Below are 22170 nucleotides of genomic sequence, written 5' to 3'. Positions count from 1 at the left end.
TACTCTACATAACTGGAGATGAAACAGTTTCACTTGAATTAAAATGATTTTGGTTTTTAAAACGAGATGCACTGTAAGATACTGCTCTCAAATACCCCCTTGACGTTTTTGTTGTCGATATCAACTAAACTGCCAGAGTAAGATCCAGGGAGGGGGTTTCAGGGTTGAAATCCCCCCTTTTTTTTTTAACAAACAATGGTTTTGGACGAGACACATTGGTTGGTATCCATTTTTCCTAGGTTGGAATCCCTTTTATAAAATGAATGAATCCGCCCCTAAATATAGCTTACTCTCTGTCAGGCTCTCTCAATTTCTATCTCTCATAATCTCAAAATATATCTCTCAAAATCTCAAATCATATCTTTCAAAATCTCAATATATATCTCTCAAAATCTCTCTTTCAGAATCTCTATCTCAAAATCTCAAACTCAAATATACGAGTAAACGACTTATCAACTTTAAAAAGGTAATATTTGTAATAGTCTATCTGTAGAAAGCTATTATGGTGATATTATCGGTAAGATCTCATTGATGCACTTCTCTGATCACAATAATTGGACAATATTTTACTTTTTACTATACAATTACTTCTCCCTTTAACAAAGTGTGTTACAAATTGGACATTTTTTTTGAATTGGGCAAACAACAGCTATTTTTGTGATCGATTTCTATCTTGAGTTTTTTGTTAGATTTAAAATTCATTTCGCTTTTAACTTTCACGACGAGCAGATTGAAAACTATTCTTATTTTTGATGCAGGTAAGTTTCATCAATATATTTCTTATTTTATCTACCAAGAAATCGATCTTAACATCCGGGTAATTAATGGCATCACAGCATCACTAATTGAAGTGTCAAGAAATGCGTGTAGGTTTCTTCGCATGCACATTTGCATATCTTTTATCTTGATATAAAAGAAAGACAAAAAGAGCGTTAATGTATACAGGAAATCTATATTTCATTCTTGACATTCAGAAAAGAAATGTTTTCTCTTTGCACGAAACGAAAGATATACATGTCGAGTTATATGCTGTTTCTTAACTTAAATATGGAGATTTTCACCTTAAATGAGTACTGTTTTACTATTGAGTTGACCTATATGTGCATAAAAAAACGAGTTTAGAATATTTTGATACATCTGTGCTTTTTACTTTAAATTTTCGTCTTAAATAATAAAAAGTTATATTACTATAGAAACCGAAAGTAATTTGCTGCAATTACTAGCAGCATGATATTTAAAAGCGATTTTTTTTTATATCTGTTGACAAAAGTGTTGACTTCAATTTTGATATATATCTATATGGAAAGAGAAATGTATATAATTTTTGACCATTTCTTTGTTAGTATTTCTCTAATGACGATGAATATGTTTCCCAGAATGAGAACTACCGAATTAAACTTATCACCGGGAGTGTAACCACTTAAGCAGAAAAACAACTGTCATATGTGGATCAGTATATTTCAACCCTTCCGGAGCTCCTGGGAACACTCCGGTTCATTTTTAAAGGGGTTCGTGTTGTTCGCTCTTTAGCTGTCTTTTCTATCTGTTGTTAACTGTTGTTTGTCTTTTAATCTTTACTTTACCATGATCAGTTCATTTTCGTGTTATTAGTTTGAATATTCCTCTGGAATCCTTCGGCAATCGCCTCTCTTTTAAAAAAAAAATTACTATAAGTTGAATGATCTTACGTCTGAAGAACTTTCCCGTACACGAATATATCATTAGATAACTAAATGTAACAGTATCTTGGGAAAAGCTAACGATTTTATAAATTTAATGCACTATAAACCTTTTAAAAATTGTACATCAATATTAATAGAGTTATATATCATGAAAGTAAATGCGTCATGCTATAAAGTGTTGTACTATGAATTTAGAACAACCGAACTAGGCATTTTGACTTCTACAAAAATTTGCTTCGTCATACTAACATTTTTCCTGAGTACAATTCAGTGCTTAGAATACACGAAAAGACGAAGTTAACGGTGCAGTCATACTTATTATAGTACCGTGCAATAATATCGATGATACTTTTGTTCCCATACATCTTGTTTGAAAATATAATTGACCACGTATTAGTTAATCTTTTGTATGATTGATGAATTTTCCACTGGTCGAATTTTTCACATCTCGTAAGATCTCGTTACCATGGCAATATTGGACGAGACTATTATGTTGTCAGTAATTTAGTGGCAGGTGTTTCATAGAATATATGTATGTCCATCACTTGAGTCTGACATAAGTATGGTTCAATATTGTCATCGAAATAAGTGACCAAGACTAGTCCAGAATGTCCGTCAATAATAATACTTTCTATGGTATTTTTAGACGCAGTGTATACGATATATTCAAAGCTGCATACGTGTTGGTGTCTATTGCTATATTAAAATGTCTGTTGCTTTTTTTTGGAGAATTTTGTCTTGATGGATGATCTTTATTTATTTTTTTAATTTCTTCACAACCTTTAAAAACTATTGACAATTTCAACGTGATATATGTTGTATGGACACTTTATTTGAAGAAGACTACACGTTGCTGCTTTCAGGGTGTATCTTTGATCATTTTTATAGTTAGGTTGCTATCGAGACAAATTTTCTATTTTTCTTTTTACATCCGACCTCTTTTTGTTAGTTGGATTTTTCAAAATTTTTCCAGACATAATCAAAAACATACATTGCATGTTGGATAAATTGTACAGGTTTATTATAAAATAATATGCAATAGACATGCCGCAATTTGGATAAAAATGAAGTCGTTTTTTCGTTGTTTATTTTTTTGAAAGGAGAATTGATATAATATCGTATATACATATTAATGTCACATTCCTGAAATAATGCCATGCAGTTGAAGGCTATTTGCAGCACTTTTTAAAAAATAATTATCAAGTGCAAATTCTGCAGAAATTAAACTGAATTTAAAATTGTTGAATTGGCTTTGCATGCATGCGATTATTTTAATCTATTCAATAGTTTGTATTTCTTTAACAATAAGTGTTAAAAAAACACTGCAAAAAGTATATATACGTCAGTTGAATATTGGGTCGAATGCATTTTGAAATATGACAAAGCTAGTTCTTTTAATGTTTGGTAATTATTTATGTTTTGTTATTTTTGACAAACTGAGCAACAGGTAATTACAAAGTGTTGTTGAGAAAATTAAAATTTGAAAAAGAAGATATATAATTATACTCGCCAGCATATCGTGTTGTGTTCATCCTTCGTTCAGCTTTTGTCATAAATAATTACTTTCAAAAACTTGCACTTAGAATAGTGAAATTGACAATGGTTCTGACCGAAATAAACAATCGTTAAATGAAATTGACAGTATTTAAGAGAAAGTTACACATAATTTCATTTCAAAATTACACTATAATTACAGAAAGAATAGAAAAGACTCCCAAAAAGTTTTTGGTTGTTTTGTTCTAAAAAAGATAACGCTAACCAGTTACCTTTAAAATGAACTTTCAAAATAACTTTTCTTTGTAAAATCCTGATTCTAATTATAATCTGAATTTTAAACAATATATTTCCAGTGACTCAACAGATGTCATTTTCATTGTCAATTCAGCAGTTTAAAAAAAATACAATTTAAATATCTGATGCATTTTACCAAAAATTAAATTTCTCTATTCAGTACAAAATAGCGATAGGTGCTAAACAACTCATTTACCTTGACTGTTTTAGCAAAATATTCGAATTGAGGATATGAGTAAGCTTTTAAACCCTGTTGACACACGCATCAGAATTCTGATCATTTGATTCGGTAAAAAAATGTGAAAAGAATTTACATGCTGATTTTCGAAATATTTGCAAAAAAAGAATAATAGTTAAAAATTTGTCTTAGTCATGACTTTTGCATGTATATACGTGAGTAAAAGAAAAAGTGACCCAGTAACCCAACAATAACACAACAGATCGCTAGAATAAGGGGTCATTCCTTGCATTTCAATCTGCAAATCTATGATTTCGGTTACAAGTGGCGCAATATCAAAATACCTTTGCAGAGCGAAACGCGATAAAAAAAATGTGTCTTGATCATTTTTACATGTTTCGTGTACACATCTTTTTCATCTTCCATGGAAACCACGTGATTAAAATGGGCCACTATGCCGTCCCCGAAGACGAGAGCAATCCGTGTAACTTGAATTTCAAAATTGTTCTGAAGAATTGATTGCAAATTGAAATGTAAATAAGTAAACCAGTGTTGAAAACGCACACGCACACGCACACATTCATATTTGTTTTCTGCAATATTTAGATTGTGTGAAGTAAGGAAGTCGTAATAAACCATTACTCATTGTGACATAGAAACGAGTAAAAACTCAAGCCCAATGAAGACGCTTAGTGATTAATTCGCATGAGTTTTACTTCGCCTTCTTCTCGACTAAAAGTTAAATGGTTTAGATAAGTGTGTGCTAAAAAAACAACATCAAAGGCATGGCATTTAAAGTAATCTCAAGGAAAAGTGAGAATATGAAAAAACTGAATTATTTTTTTTTACATCATTTGATAGTAAAATTTTAATCAAAGACTTTTTTGGACGACTAAATAGAAATATTATTATATACATATAAAGTTATTACATCTCAGTTTCCTTAATTGTCATGCAGAAGATCAAAATTACAACTTTCAATTAACGAAAATTTATTGGAGCCAATACGAACATAAATTTATAACTATTTATTACTGCAATCCCTTTGAAGATTATGGCTTTTCATTACGGTAGCTGCCATTTATAATCGATTAATTTCATTTTTGATGTGTTAATACCTTCAGACAGAAGAGTATAATACTATTTGAGGGTTAAGAAGGATGCCAAATCTAAAACTTCGCCGGTGTCTGAAAAAAAGTAACACATAAAGCATCCGTTTGGTTTTGGAACATAAATATACTGATATCATCAAGTTCAAATAAAAGCAACTTAAAAAATAAAAATAAACTTACAATTGGTACATTATTTTTTTGGTTTTTTTTGGGGGGGGGGATTTGCTAAAGATTTTGTCATCATAGAAAACATAATTCAGATAATTTTCCATAAAATTGAACCGATTCAAAATTATACAGATTGTAAGATTGATTTTACTTCTTTTAGTTACTTACATGACCGAATACCAGACACCCAATGCCACAGAAGTTTACAACTATATATATTTTTTTTAATGGACGGCCTTCAACAATGCGCAAACTGACTTTTTAACCCTATATACATCGTTTTACGTTTTGCAGTTATATTTGGTTTGTCAACATTTGTCATGCTTGTATATTCCTTTACGCAAAAGCACTAAAAAAAAAGTATGCCAAAACAAAGACCAATTGCAAATGGAAATGAATCATATGTATGCAAATGAGGCTAACGTCACAACTGTGCAAAATTCAAATTCGACAGGTGGCTGCTGTAATTTAAACCATGGTTCTCAAACTAAAGGTGATAATATATGTTTAATGTTACAGAATTAACTAATTCAAGAAAATAAAAAGAGCAATTAAACACCATTTTCTGACGGACGACCTCAACTTAAACTCGTGGCGGCAAAAGTCATGTGGGACGGAAATGCTCAATGAAATGTAACGACTTCATAAATGAAAAATGAAATAAACTTTGATTTCGCATCAATTCCTTTTAAAATTTAAGGCCCATTGTGCGTTTCACCCGAGATAACCTTGTATTGTATATCGAAAGAGTGATGTCTGATTTGAGAGTATAAGTACACGCGGTTAAGCGACAGGGGTTTCTTCTCAAAGGCTTCCGCGTCCATTTTGTAGCGAATTTAAAATTTTAACGAAAGTTTTATGCATCATTAAAGATTTTGATTGGAATGAATTTATATAAAAATTATTTAAAAGGCAATTGAAGAAATTTTATAATAGACAAATTAATGCAAATGGTGACCATTGGTCTAGAATAATTTGTGAAAATCTTTTCACGGTCAAGTGAGGACTTTTTTTACTTTCATACTAAGTGTAACCACAGAAATATCAAATACTCTTTAAGTGATTTATCATTTGATCAAATTCAGATAAATGTTGTCGTCTGACAGTTTTTATATTTTATCCTGAAATTATTTAACATGCGAATGAGATTTTTCCATTACTCATATATTGTCCTTTTTTTTGGTATTTTGTACTCTATGTATTTTGCTCTTTCATGTTTCTATGAAGTTTATTTCCTGATTATCAGAAAAACCTCAACGCTTGTCTATGATCATTTGAATTTGACTGTATGAATAGAAAAACGATGTCTGCTAATTCAGCATTTGACAAGTCTTAATATTCTGTTTTAACCCATTTTTTTCTAAGTATCCTTTTCTTTCTTTCTCTCTCTCTGTTTTGAAAAAAGCGGGGGGGGGGTGAAGTTGAAGAATCTACACTATCACGATAATAATAACAGAATGATATATTAGTTTTAGATCAAACCACTATGATATTGAAATTTAATAAAATTTGAATTCTTAATCATTACTTTTTCTTTGCATAAGTCTTATTAATTTTTTCCGAATTTTAGCGAAACTTTCTATAGAAAAGGGGGTTCTATGTACGCTTGAAATTCAACTTCTGAATACACAAGTGCCACCGTTACAAACACACGACCGTTGTGTAAATAGCGTAAGTTTTAACTTGTTATAATCTTAATTGAAGTTTAATTAAGGATAAGTCAATAATTGTTGTTTATTTACAGATATGTAACAACTTTTTTTGTTGTGTAATGTTTATTTTTCACCATTTACATACTTATCTCTTTATTATCTAATTTTAAATAAGCAAACAGCGTGATAATCCTCAGTGTTTAGAGTCGAGTAATAAAGGGGGTATAATAATAAGTCCCCATGACAGTTGAGTGTTATTTTTATGTTATAAGGTTAACAAGATTTTAGTCAATTGTAAATAAAAGGATTACTTAAAAGCTTGTAACGGTTTATCTAAATATACAGTTAGATAAATAGATAATAAAGAAATGGTAACGGTATTTATTTCTTATGTTAAATTACGAAACTATGTAAAGTAAGTAATTTTAAATTTTATTGAAATACATGTACAATTTTTATCCTTTCTTCATTGGGATTTTGCATTTCTAGAACCAAAATAGCTTGCTCTAGAGTAAAGCAATTATAATTTTATTAATCAATACAATATAAAAATACATTTTTTTCCGAAATTTATTATTGTATTATATAACGGTATTTATTTCTTATGTCAAATTACGATACTATATAACGATACAGTAAGTAATTTTTATTTTTTTGAAATACATGTATATCTTTTTCATTGGGATTTTGAATTCCTGGAACAAATATTGCTTGCCCTAGAGTTATAGAAATTATAATTTTATAAATTAATACAAAATGAAAATACATCTTTTCCGAAAACAAAAATATATTTGTTTTATACATCTTTGGCTCTGATGATCTCTGATCTATAGTTCGGAAAAGGGACTGTTTAGTGATGGAAAAGCACAGTTTACCAAATGATAAAGAAATTGATGGCTGGAAGTTCAATGAATAAATCGCTATACTTTTAGAATTACATATATTTTTAAATGGAACTTCATTTAATTGTATGTTTCTATATTAACTAAGATCTGAAGTATTTATCAAGATCTGGGCATTACGTAAGGACTGAAGCCACAAAGTCTCTCTTGCTTATTTCGCCCCTTTGCCAACATCCGGTAAACTATTTGATAATTCATAAATGTCTACAAACCACCAAGGTACCGACAGCAAACGTGGACAACTACTGTCTGTTTACATTTGACCACATATTGTATACTTAAAGATATCGCTGTAGATACGGTGATAAAATTAAGACAGTTTATATATAAAGGACAAATTGAAAAGACTCGTGTGACAGATATTACTTGTTATAGGATAAATGTTGTTGACTCTTTGATAAGTTAAATAAATTTTAGATAGTGAAAGGGAAGATATTATGCATATTAAGAGAAACATAAGAACTTGGGGGTATGATTCTGATACAGGTTTTGTTTACATACGAGCTTCGGGTAGAAGAGGATGGGGTTATTGACTCCAGTAGTAAGAATTCTTTTGTGTTATTAACGGGATATTGAGTGATTCGTTCCCCGCTTCTTTTTGGATATTTTGTTCTTTTTTGGTGAGTTTCCTATGTGATAAATTGTTGCTACATATAAATAATAATGGACATAAAGTTTTATAAAGGAATGATAATGATATGATAAAAACAGTAAATTAATTGTGCACATTGACTTTTATAGAGAAATTATCATAGAGCATTTGAAGTTTACAGTTTCTTAAAGCATTGCTGCAGTGATAATGAAAATGACGTTATATGCTCGATAAGAATCACGTTGCACCAGTTCATTCACATGCCAATAACAGTCCTCGGATAACAGTTCTCGTGTATATATTTGAATTTATCATATACAGTAGTGTAGAATTTTCAGCAATGTAATGAAATAAAATTTAAGGAAGAATATTACTGAATTTGTATTCGAAATAATTATTATATCTGCGTTCTATTTCTATCGAGTTAGCAGGTTTACATGTGTGAAAATGGTCAATAATCTTAATATTTTAATCCTTAACAGCCTATTTAATTACAGCATGTATCTCTACTAGTAAAATCTGAACGGTGTGTATAATGATTATGGATTTTCGACTTTCTATTTGTATTTTACGAACATGCTTTGAGATTTTTTAATTTTGAAAGAAGTTATTGACAAAAATAACCAATTAATTAAACAAGATTAAATTGTAAGCATCTTAATTAATTTCTAAATATCACTTTTTTTGCTTACATGGGATAAATGTGGACGCTTGATTACAAACGACAGCGTATGCCACTTACGACTAACAGACAAATACAAAACGGCATTGGTTATCGGGTGCTATATTCATTAATAATAAACGAAGAAGAAACGTTTGTTTAGAAAACGAAGTATGAAACCAGATCGAATATAGATCGAAAACCATAGATAAAATTAATATCCTTTAAAGATCAGATCGAACCAGGGGGAGGTAATTCCATTTTCCCGAAATGTTTGTTGTTTTAACAAATGGACTTATGAAATCTGTCGACTGCCTTTCAATAAACGCACAAAAGAGTGTGACAGGGAACACCGGTAAAGATAATCCGGAACATAAATAAAGTCAGTTTGTTTTGGTCTTGTTAGTACCCCTGCAACATATCCCGAGGCAAAACACTGTTTTATCATGACATTAGATTTTTGAGTGTTAGGATTAGAAGTAGTGTTTTTCTACAGTTAATATGATTTTCTTGGAGTTCGGAGAGGAAGAAAATTAATACAAATTTAAAGTAAGTTTTTGAGACTTATAATGCCGTTTTTATTTGAAAAAAAACCAACTTAATTAGCTGTGATAAAATTGTTATTCAAAGAAGATTTTGTTATGAAATAAAAACTGTCAACTGAATGAACAAACCTTTTATATCTCAACATTATTTGACTGCTCCGTCTAAACTTTTGATTGTAAGCTGGAAATAAGCCTAGTATATAATTTTAGCTTTTAAAAATGCTAACAATTTATTTTTATCAGTTTCTTAATCTTGACCAGTATGTAACGCGGCTTCATCTTTTTTTACTGACTCTGGAGGGTAATAGTTTTCCCTCATTCAATGACATACCCGTATCTAAATATCAAAATAATTACCCCATCTCCAAGGGCTGCCGCCGAGTTTTAATTCTTATCTATAAATTATGATTTACATCTGTATGTTAATTCCAAAATGCAGTACCCCCATATCACCACAGAAAATATAATTTTTCATAATTACAATGAAATTGACGGGTTCCGATTTGACCCCTATTATTCATTACTTTGATCCTTAGATTGAATATGAATATCATGCATTATATATTAGCCAGTGACTGCAATAGTGTGAAGTATTGTCTGACCATCATGGTGACCACTGTCCACTTTAACACGTTATCAGACAGAATAATTGACCGAGTGAAAGCTTTAATTATTTTTCCTTTTTACTCCGTCGTCGTTTATTATTACATCGATATGGTATCATACCTCAATTTAATGCTCATTAAATCAGAGTTTTAGAATCTCTGTATTTATGGTTCGCATTGATGGCATGTGGATGTATATTTATTTGATTCTGGATATTTATGATTTCAGTCTTGTGAAGGTAGGGAGATGTATACATATTTTTGCCTATAGTATCGAATCAAATTCATTTTTCCATCACCGATTTAATTTTCTATAACTTAGATAGAAAACAGAGATACGATTTAAATTTTCATTACGGGCAAATACAAACGTATAGCTTGAATAGAACATGCATCTACTTTCATTAAGAGATATTTCGTAACTTTTAGAATGATTTTTTTTGGCAAAGCATAAACATGCAATAGCAAATTAAACAACATATATTCAGGTTTAGGTAAAATATTGAGCATAGTCAGTCAGCCGAGAACGATAGTAAAATACTATGCAATGAGATCTAATTTTCTATGCAGGTTTTATATATATGATAACATTATTTAATTGAAAGCGTTGTTGTCCAAACTATTGTTTGGAGTGTTTAGATATAGGAAGATGTGGTGTGAGTGCCAATGAGACAACTCTCCATTCAAATAACAATTTAAAAAAAGTAAACCATTATAGGTCAATGTACGACCTTCAACACGGAGCATTGGCTCACACCGAACAACAAGCTATAAAGGGCCCCAAAATTACTAGTGTAAAACCATTCAAACGGGAAAACCCACGGTCTAATCAAATGTTGCTTATTTCGTTCGCATTCGTTTTGTTTTGTTTTGAATTTCATATTGTCTAAACTTATTATTGTGAATGTTTTGTTATCCTATATGCTTTTTTTATTTTCTAAAAAGAACTCGATTTATTTCCGTAATATTGTCCTTTTTAAGATATACATCGACTATCCGTTTTCTCATATTTATATATTTTTAACGATTATATATGTACGGAAACTGCGTGATATCCATTATCGATTTCCAATTGCAAAAATGAATTGAATCGTGAGAAATCGGGAGACTGAAATCATATCCGATAATCATGATTACGGTCTTAAAAACTAAGTTTGAAAAAAACAATGATCACTTCCTGGACGAAAAGAGTGTTGAGAATTTGATATTTTGTTTCAGATCATTTTCTCTGTATCGGAATTCTTCCATTTTCAAACATTGTTTATGAAGGATTATGTTTCTACTTTTCTGTTCTTTTTTTTCTCGGACACTTTTTGCTCGTTTCGTCTTCAATATCATATACAGCTCATAGTCTAGTTTTGACATACGTCAAACTGTAAGGATCTTGCAAAAATAATATAGCACTTAGTTTAAACATTTATAAAATATTGATGTATGATATAGCCATTTTTACTGTGTTTCCTGAAATATGAATATCGACATGCCATGAAAAACTACATTGTGGCACGACGGTGACGTGATCACTACACTTGCACACTTGCATAATTTTGGCATAGCTGAACATTGTATGTAAATGGTTAAACTTCAAAAAACCATATATATCCGTCAAACAAATATAAAATGAAGACAGAAGTGTGTGAGAAAATAAATAACATTACATGACTGTACAGTATTATTGTGTTGATTATAAAAATAGTTGTTATAAATTACTTTACTCTTCATGTGCCCTTTACCTGGAATAAAGATATCTTTTCTTATCTTATCTTTCTGCAAGAATACCCCATTTCCTTATTTTCAATTTTTCAATTTTTCATGTTTTTTTTCAGGGATCAATAATGCTGTCGGATATTTAAAATGAATCCCCGTAATTATTGTATCCTGCTCTTCTGTATTTATGGCTTGGCTTCAGCAACGGACATTGTGTACAACTTGCTCGAAGAGCAACCGCCACGGACATTTGTTGGAAATGTTGCAGACGATACCAATTTACGATCAACATTAAATGAAAGTGGTTTTAACAGACTTCAATTCGAAATCTTAAAAGAGGGAAGCAAATATGCTGACTGGTTCACAATCGACATTAAAAGGGGCCAGTTGGAAACCAGTGAAGTAATAGATCGCGAGAATGTATGCACTTCCCCACAGTCTTGTATTCTGGGATTAGACATTGCAATTTATCAAGAAGATAAAGTGAATTCGTTGATCTTAGATTTATACCAAGCATTTCGCATACAAATTATTTTGGACGATTTGAATGATAATGAACCATCGTTTCCAAAGTCCGAACTTAGTTTAACTGTTCCGGAATCTTCCGAGATTGGGTATGTACTATTTATAAGCTCGGCGGACGATCCAGACAGTGGCGAAAACAATGGTGTCGCCACTTACGAACTCGTAGCAGACGACGATACTTTTTCTCTACAGACACCAGGAGTCGATGGCGGGAATCTTGGCATTGTTGTGAATAAAAACTTAGATCGAGAAACGCAAAATTTTTACCGCTTTCGAGTGGTTGCTAAGGACGGTGGAATCCCGATCAGAAGCGGCAGTGTAATGATTAATGTTACTGTGCTGGATACAAACGATAATTCTCCGATATTCGAACAGCTAGAATATGCCGTTTCTTTCCCCGAAAATACCCCCATTGGAACGACTGTACTGAAAGTAACCGCAAATGACAAAGATATTGGGGAAAATGGCGAAGTATTGTATAGATTTAGCGCAAGGGCTTCAGATAAGGTAAAAACCATTTTCGACATTAATGATATTTCGGGTGAAATATCGTTGAAAAAAGACATTGATTATGAAAAAGACCAGTCTTTTCAGTTCACCGTTGAGGCATACGATAAAGGAGCATCTTCCAATAAAGCACAGTCGATTGTTAAAGTTACGATTTCTGATGAAAACGACAATTCACCAGAAATACATATAAATATTCCACCAGGTGGATCTGAAATACCTGAACCAGCGGAAGTTGATCGATATATCGCTTACGTCGATGCGCAAGATCCCGATAGCGGCGAAAATGGCACTGTGACGTGTACAATTAACAACGATTATTTTAGACTGGAGTCTATCAATACTGGGATGTATAAAGTAAAGCTGAACCGGTTGTTAGACAGGGAAACAGTGGAAGTTCATAACATAAACATCATATGCTCGGATAACGGGAGACCAAAGCGATCTAACACCACTATGTTATCAATTCGTGTATTAGATATCAACGATAAGTTTCCTGTGTTCAATCAATCAAATTACGATATGGATATCCACGAAAACAATAAAATTGGCGATGTTATTGGCATGGTTACTGCAACAGATGAAGATATTGGCGAGCATGCGCTTCTATCATACCATATAGAACACAGTTTTGATGAAGAGTACTTTAAAATCAATCAAAATACGGGACTTCTCAGTGCCAATAGAGTTTTTGATCGAGAAGAACGAGCATTGTACGAGTTCAAAGTTATTGCAAAAGATTCCGGACAGATTATTCATAGCTCTCTCCCAACTACTGTTCGCGTTCGAATTGTCGACAAAAATGATGGTACGCCGAAGTTTACGGAAGATCGTTATATTTTCTATGTTGAAGAAGAAACACTGCGAGGAACGGAAGTCGGTAATGTTACCGTTGTAGATCATGACACGGGAGCTAATGGCGAAGTTTCTTTCTTGCAGGATTTTCCATATAAAGATGTTTTTGTTATTGATTCAGCAACTGGAAAAATAACAACAAAAAATGTCCTTGATCGCGAGACAAATGCGAGTTATATTTTCGACCTGACCGCACAAGACAAAGGAAACCCATCACTACAAAGTACTACAAGGATAGAAATTTTCGTGAAAGACATCAACGATAATGTTCCGTTGGTAAATTTCCCTACAAATCGAAATAACACTGTCTCTGTACCACAGACAACTACGATTGGAACCATCATCACACGAATCAGCGCAACGGACTTAGACGAAGGCATTAACGGTCAGCTGACGTATCATATTATGCAGGGTGACCGACGTGGTATATTTAGAATGAACAATTTGACAGGTGCGATGATAGTCGATAAACAAATCGATGAAAGCGATGCTGGAACATATACATTGTTGATTGCGGTTCAAGATAATGGCATACCACAACTTACCACTTGGACAAACCTCGTTCTGATTATTCAGGACGACAATGGCCGAAAAAACATGATCATTGCTATTGCCGTGGCAACCGTTACTTTTGCGTTATCAGTGGCGATGATTTTGACAATTTTTGTTATCCGACGACGAGATGTGATGAGAAAGAAACAGAAAGAACTTGAAGTAAAATCCGACAAACAAAACTTTGTTGCCGGGTGGTTAAACTGTCTGTCAACATCGTCGAAGGATATTCCGAAAATGAATATGGGTGAAAAGGTCAAGGACACAAATAAACAGATGGACCATAAGACTGATACTGATATGCAGCTAATGGTTCCAGACACCGGAAGTACATCATCAGAAGATAGCAAATCAATCGGGGTAAGTGATTCTTACTTATTTCTTATATAATTGTTAACATGGTGACCATGGTAATAGTATTAGAAAGAAGTTCTATGTGGACCTTTTTCTTGTCGTTACTCAACTAAGCAGTTGCTAGAAGTATTTCAGTTTGGCCCAAAATTGATTTCGATTGATTGATTTAGCCACTTGTCATACCCTGAATTCCATCCTCTTTCGTCGATTGTGGGATCTCTCTGTACCTATGTATCTGCAATGATTATGAAAATAAAGATTTTGTATTGTTGGAAACAACTTATCACTAGTATTTTATTATGCGGCTGCACAACGCGAAGTTTGCCACAAGTGTTAACCTTTCCGGAGCACATGAGTTAATCATTGTTTTTTTGTTAAGATTCTTAAAGGTGTATAGAAAAAGAACTGGAGTTTTACATTAATTTTGTTACTTTGTAACTTTAGCCCATTTAAAAAGTAACAGTTCGGTTTGTGTCTAACAGATAGGATATTTTAACAATGAGCATTTTATATTCAGTACAAATCAAAAAAATATATGACTTTTTGTTAACTTTTATTTTTATAACAAAATAAAGTCATCAAATTTAACAACAACAAAATCAAAGAACTTTCATGACAATAAATAGGTATATGAAAAAGTTCAAATACTTTATCAAAGTACTTGCGAAGTATATTTCGATATGAAACTATACCGCATTAATTGTTTTAGATATACTTTCTTTTAAATTTAATGACAAATTTATTCAATTTAAAAATGTGTAACAATTTATTTTCCATATACAAAATACAAGATATACTAAACCATTGTGTCTTGATGACTATTACAAAACTATAATCGATTTGAAAATTTGATTTAAAATTGATTTAAGTATAAAATCAAATCTTAGATGGATTTTAAAACTGTTAAAATCAGGTTGGGAGGTATGCAAGGGTAAAGATGTGCTTGATGCCCTGTTCGTACACGTGCGCCGAAGTTCGCCACAAGTTGAAGGGATAGAGGTCCTCAAATTTATCTTAATATCTTTCGCATGAATTAATTTTGAATTTTCAAACTTTGATCACAAACTTGAAATTTAACAAGTAGCAATTTGATAAACGTTTTGAACTTTCAAATTTCTATTTGAAAAATTTACCTTTAGGGCAGAAAAAATTGTGATAAACAAATTGTCTCATTAATTCGACTTTATGATTCTTATTTTTGATGTATCAATTATTTATAAAAGTGCTAAAACGTCTTAAATTAAACCGATATCATCGTCGCATTCTCATTTAAAAAGCGAATTACTATACAGACGTAGTCAACCGGCAGAACGAGCGCTTACCGAACCATTGATAGCTCTTAACGACAACAATGGGAAAATATCTAATTATGAGGGAAGCTAAAAGCAGATTCGCAATAAGTCTTGTTCTGATTATCAAAATATGATCAGTTTACAACACTTTTAAAATATATAGATTTGAAGATTTAATATATCAGGCGTCAAGAATACCAAATATAGTTGTGCAAGAATCAATTCAATTCAGATAAGTTTTGATATCTTTTCCGATCAACAACAAAAAGAAATTGAATGTGTTGTGTTCTTAATAAAACCGCCGATAGTGTCTCTAGGATATATTTCTTGTAATTTATGTCTTTTTGTTTGTTTTTTGTAAATATTTTGATTCGGAATGCACATATGTTTTATTTTGTGAAGATAGAAAGACATTGTGATTGTGAAAATAGCCTTTAAATGTGATTTTTTTTTATTATGAAACCTATCCCATCTCTTTTCTCCTTTTAATACGAGAGTGTTCACGTGCAGTCGCAAGTCTTTGAACCAATATTCTGAAAACTTTATTCGGACAATAACAATTTATACTACATTGAGTCATTGTAGGTCCATATAAAGCCATTAAAATAACCATATATAGATAGTTACGTGTGTGCTTTTTACAAAATTATATATAGTCAATAATTGACTAATCTTGATCTCTATATATTTCTTTGATTTTTCAAAGGTCTATTTTCTTTATTCTTACAAAGGAAACGCTTTCTGAGATTTGTTTATCCGGATATGTTTTGAATATAAATTTGCTTAGTTAAGGGAAATGTGTACTCCAACTTGACCTTAATCAGGTTATCCAATTTGATTTTGTCAAAATTTAAATCTCAAACAAAAATATGATGAATCACATCGATTTTAAATCGATCCAAAACGTCAACAAGTCGCTAAATCCTGCTAGAGCCTAAGTGCTGAAACATACGAGGGCTTTTAGTAAATGTTAACATCATGTTTATATGTATGGGGTTAAGAAAACTATTAAATTAGGCATATAAGGTCAGGCTTTAAACCATTTAAATAGATGCACAAATATTGGGATTTGTGATTTTTCGCTTCTACTAATTCAATACACACAAGTGTCCTCAAGGTTAGTCGAGTGCGGGTTATGTCAACGAGGTAAAGTCGAAAATCAAACCCAAAATGCACATAAACAAAAAGTTAAAAATCAACAATAGTGCATTTCTATCATTGAAATCATATTTTGATATTTAATATATGTTCTTTTATCATCGCACTTAAAGTGAAGTGCACCTGTTTAAATACCACATTTAACAGGATTTTAACATTAAGAATATGTTCTTTTTATGTTTTATTTTACTATTAAAAAAAAAACGTTTATTGACAAAAACTCAATAGAAAAAAACGATGATATTGGTACTCGTCAAAAACCCAACAACAAAGCAACTACAAAAGGAAAAACAAAAATGTTCCCTCTCTTTCAGATGTTGTTTCTACCATAATTCTTTAACAAATGTTTTCTTTTTGTTTTCAGCCTGGGTCCAATCAAAATTTAACAAAGATTGACAACAATCTGAACGAAAAGAAGGAAGAAATGTCACCCAGGGAACAGGACAGTGGGTTTGGTGAGAGCCTGGAGAGACGGGGATTGCAAGAAATGAAAGGTGAGCATTTAAGGTGAAGTGGGACGGGTATAGCAGTGAATGAAATTGAAAGGTATAGAGAGGATAGTTCGACAGAAAATCGCAAATCCGAATATTCAAAAACGTTTTGTTGATAAAAAAGTGGAAATATTGTATTCAATAAAAAAAAATGTATTCAATATAAAAAAAAAAATCAAAGTACTTTTTTGTCCATGTTACCCAACTTTCATATTGTAATCTATTTTTTAAAATGAACGTTAACGTTTTATATTGAAACCAATGCTATAAAGTAAAACGACCGGTATGCTAATGGTCTATGACAGGACAAGCCAACAACACAAACAAGGTAAACATATACATGCAGAGCTAGTAAAAAGAGGTGTGAGGTGAATATAAAGGAGACAGAAACTTAACTTCACAATAAAACAAAACAAAACAATAAAACAAATCAAATCAAAAGACATTTGATATTCAACATGTAGTTTATACTCATTAATAACACTATTATTCAGTAACCAATAATTTACCATGCCTATTTATAAACGAGTAATTTTGCAATAAAGATTCTACTGTGTTTTTATCTTTGCAACTTTAGGGGTGGTTCAGTTGTTTCAAAGTTGTTTATGTTATTTTAATGATGCATTCCTTGGTTACATTTTACTGCTGTTTTTGATAAAAATTGTTTTAATATATATCTTATTGTAGGAGGATTTCATGATGAAACACAGCGGTCGAAAACATCATATTTGGATAGCAGAGGAGTGCGAATTCCCTCCCCTTACTTAGATACTTCACTTCCAAACCGATGTTGGAAGAAAAATGACCGACAGACATATAATCGAGCCATTAGTTTTGATGATGAAGTTTTACGCGAGAGAGAACGAGAAAAATCAAATGTGCCTTCTTTTTCAAGTTTTAATTGTCGGTCTATATCCGATTCAGGACAAAATACAAACTTGTTCACTATATCAGAACAAAAACAACCTTATGGATGCCACAGCTTACATAGGAATCCACCAAACAGTAATAAATCATTAAATTCAAAGTACTCTTTTAGAAATCCGCCTCGGAGGGATTTGCCGCCGATAAGTGCAACACCAGAACCAGAAGTTGTAGAACCATGTGTCTATGAACCATATGCATATGGCAACAAACCATACTCGTTAGACAGACATTCTTTTTCAGATAATCATATAAACATTCATTCTGATATTTATTCTCAAAGTCCACGATCAGAAACATATACTCAGAGTCCAAGACCTTATAGTCCGAGGTCTGACATTTATGTGCAAAGTTCAAGATCAGACACATATGTGCCGCATTCAGGATTAGATACATATGTAGAGAGTTCCAGGTCTGACACATATGTTAATAATTCGAGACATAATACTCATGCAAACTCCCATTCCAGAGATGGAATAATTTTGGGTAAAATTGACAATAACGATATCGTTGTCTAGTTATTTTGACAAATGAATTTCAACACAACGAACATTGTTGAAGAACAAAGTGCTACATAAATGTGATATTTTCAAAACGATGACTGATCTCAGTGACTTTTATTTATGTTACATTAAGTTTAAAAATACCATTGGCAGATCATTTTCTAATAACATATGTGCTAATGGCGTTTTGCGTTTTGTTGCTCATTGGTTCATACCGAGAGGGAGGGGAGGGGATTTGTTTCGTTCTGGGAATTTTAAGATACAGAGGGAGGAGAGGGGAATGGTGGTAGGGTATTTTAACATTTCTTCATTCTTTTTAGAAATTTTAATTTTCAAAACAAGAAAAAATCGACAACAATTGGGATTGATTCCCTTCTAAAACATTTTCGAAAGCTGTCGACAAAATTGAGCAAATTTCTATTCTTTAACAAATATTAAACCTTGCTTAAAAACAAGTATATAATTTTGTAGAATAAGATAAAGTTGTAAACAAATGGTGGATGAAGGACAAGGGATATAGTGGTAAAAAAATCGGATCTGAAAAAAAAGAATGAACAAAAATAGGTAATAGGGGGGAAACACAAAAAAGGCGTGATTTAGGAAATGAGGAACCTCTCTCATAGACAAATATTCTCTCGAGAACTATGAACTTTCAATGGTATTCTTGAACGTTATATTTCAGTTTTATGTGCCAAAAGTGTTTTATTGTAATGATCTTGAAATTTAGATTTTACTTGTTTTTGTCTTCGTATAGTTTTTGTCTGCCTGAAGAATATGTGTATATTTTCATAATACGGTTGAATGGATGAGTGCATTGTTAAAAATAACAAATTAAGGAGCAAATGTGTTTTATGCGTGCGCATGCTTTTTATAAGGTGACGGGAGGATATTTCTAGCATATTTTTGAACTAAGAAGAATACAAATACAGTGCATACATGTATATTTATATATATTACATGTGGTTTTTTTTTCATTTTTAAAATTACCATTTGTTTTACAAGGAAGCGGTTATGCTCATGACAGCTTTTAATTACTAACGGTTGCATGGCTAATCTGTAGCATATATATGGTATCTCTAATACGGGTAGTCATTAAAAATCATATTTGGTGGTTTCATGACGCAAGCTAATTTTGCTGTCCTTCATATTGTTCGAAAACTGCAGCTAATTGATTACAATAGCCTCTTGTATCTATTAAAGAATTCAATGGTTATGTGCTAATGTTTTGTTTAATCATTGGACAGAAAAAGGATTTTGTTTATTGTATGAGTAACGAAAGATTGTTGTGTGTGTTTGTTATAGATATTTTTATAAATTGTTTAATAAATTAAATATTTAAAACTTTTTATACGTTATTGATCTGTAAGTCGACAAACCAAAAGTTACCCAAAAAACTTGTGTTCCAGGTGAGCTGTTTTCTGGTTACATGCACACCAAACAAAATAATAGTGGGAACATCATAAGTAAAAAAAAAGCAACCTGACAACAAAATACATTCAAGATACATTTCTTCAAAACATCTGTATATAAACGGTCTTCAACAATTTTAAGAAGGAGGATGCGTCAGAGGCCGATGGCCCAAAGGAAATATTCAAGCACATATATATGATGATCATCTCAAAGTCACAGCCTTCAAATCAGAGCAAAAACTATCACCTCATTGCAAGTTTTGTGTGTTGTGCTGATTGTTTTGTTGTTTATTTTGTGTGTATTGATTTTGATTTTATCAGAAACACAAAGGATATAGGGTATTCATTCATGACAAAATTTATGTAAAGGAAAAAAAAACACAAAAACAAAAAGTGAAGCGCTTTTAGTCTCAAGTTCAAATTGAGGCCTTCAACACGCAACAAACAAAATTTCCACTTGATGCAACTTTAAGACGATTTGAGCTGAATTCTTTGCAAAATAATTCGGAAATACCTAATATAAATCGGGCCTGTTCAAAAAGAACATATTAGGGAGCAGAACATATCTAAAACAAAATAGTTCCGCGCACAAAAAAAATGTTTATTGTTGGTTCATTTGTTTTTATAATGATTGGTTTAAAAAATAAGAAGATGTGGTATGAGACAACAATCCACCAAAGTCCAAATGAAGTAAGTGTGAGTAATTAGAGCCAAATGTACTGCCTTCAACATCCCGGATCCCGCTTACTGTTTTGTCAGATTCCCGTATCCTGCTTACACTATATACGTAAGCAATTCTCATTGTTTTGTAATTTCCCGTGTCCCGCTAGACTTCATTTCCAGTTTTCACAGCACAATAATTTGAATTTCACGTGTCACGCTAACAAAAAATCGGCAATCTACCGACACGCTTAAACCCCAATGAGACCCACTATATATATATATATATATAACTCGTCTAATCATCAACCCAACAATGTTAGATCTGTAAATTTGCTTTCGCAAATTTTTGGTTCTTCCCTCGCCGGGATTCGAACCCATGCTACTGTGATATCGTGACACCAAATCGCCTGCACTGCAGCCGTCCCGCTAGACCACACGACCACCTGGGCTCTCAAAAAAAAGAGCTATCGGTGGCCATATGTTACCTTTCCACGTCAGTTTTAATCTAGCGGCGTACTACAGTACATGATATATATATATATATACAACTCGCCTAAACATCAACCTAACAATGTTAGATCTGTAAATTTGCTTTCGCAATTTTTTGTTCTTCCCTCGCCGGGATTGGAACCAATGCTACTGAGATATCGTGACACCAAATCGCCTGCACTGCAGCCGTCCCGCTACACCACACGACCACCTTAATAAAGCTTTCGGTGGCCGTGTGTTACTTTTCCTCGCCAGTTTTAATCTAGCGGCGTACTACAGTACATGATATATAAGGCATGGAGATGTTATTGTTACAAATCAGCTCAATCATCTATAGTAAAGGATCCTACAAATAAATGTAAGATACAGTCACAGAAAATAATTATATTTATAAAAACGTCTGAGTCAGTGTCAACTCTACAACAGATGTATCCATCGGATCACCAGCAATGATGGTGATACATGGCTGTGTACATTATGTATATACAACTCGCCTTAACATCAACCCAACAATTTTAGATTTGTAAATTTGCTCTCGCAAATCTTTTGTTCTTCCCTCGCCGGGATTCGAACCCATGCTACTGAGATATCGTGACACCAAATCGCCTGCACTGCAGCCGTCCCGCTAGACAACACGACCATCTGAGCTTCACAATAATAAAGCTTTCGGTGGCCGTGTATAATTCTGATCTGTAACAATAACATCTCCATGCCTTATATATCATGTACTGTAGTACGCCGCTAGATTAAAACTGACGAGGAAAGGTAACACACGGCCACCGAAAGCTTTATTATTGTAAAGCTCAGGTGGTTGTGTGGCTGCAGTGCAGTCGATTTGGTGTTTTTTTTATTC

General features: G+C 32.3%; 1 protein-coding gene across 5 annotated transcripts in view; it reads left to right on the top strand.

Moving 5' to 3' along the window:
- The window catches only part of LOC134700259 (protocadherin-1-like), a 28421-nt gene extending 8321 nt beyond the window's left edge, over positions 1-20100 (top strand). The window contains exons 1-4 of one of the 5 annotated variants that reach the window (XM_063561620.1): positions 730-758; positions 11715-14394; positions 17203-17332; positions 18017-20100. In XM_063561620.1, coding sequence (XP_063417690.1) covers positions 11743-14394; positions 17203-17332; positions 18017-18771 — 3537 coding nt within the window. In that variant the 5' untranslated portion in view covers positions 730-758; positions 11715-11742 and the 3' untranslated portion in view covers positions 18772-20100. Of the gene's footprint in view, positions 1-729; positions 759-6925; positions 6999-7776; positions 8106-9057; positions 9288-11714; positions 14395-17202; positions 17333-18016 lie in introns of those variants that run through there. The other 4 variants (XM_063561619.1, XM_063561618.1, XM_063561616.1 and 1 more) reach the window with 4 other exon arrangements.
- Positions 20101-22170: the final 2070 nt, after the last annotated feature.

Source organism: Mytilus trossulus, unplaced genomic scaffold, assembly GCF_036588685.1.
Source record: "Mytilus trossulus isolate FHL-02 unplaced genomic scaffold, PNRI_Mtr1.1.1.hap1 h1tg000128l__unscaffolded, whole genome shotgun sequence".
Lineage (NCBI taxonomy): Eukaryota > Metazoa > Mollusca > Bivalvia > Mytilida > Mytilidae > Mytilus > Mytilus trossulus.
The sequence above is the reverse complement of the archived record's forward strand: the minus strand, read 5'-3'. Positions and strand labels throughout refer to the sequence as shown.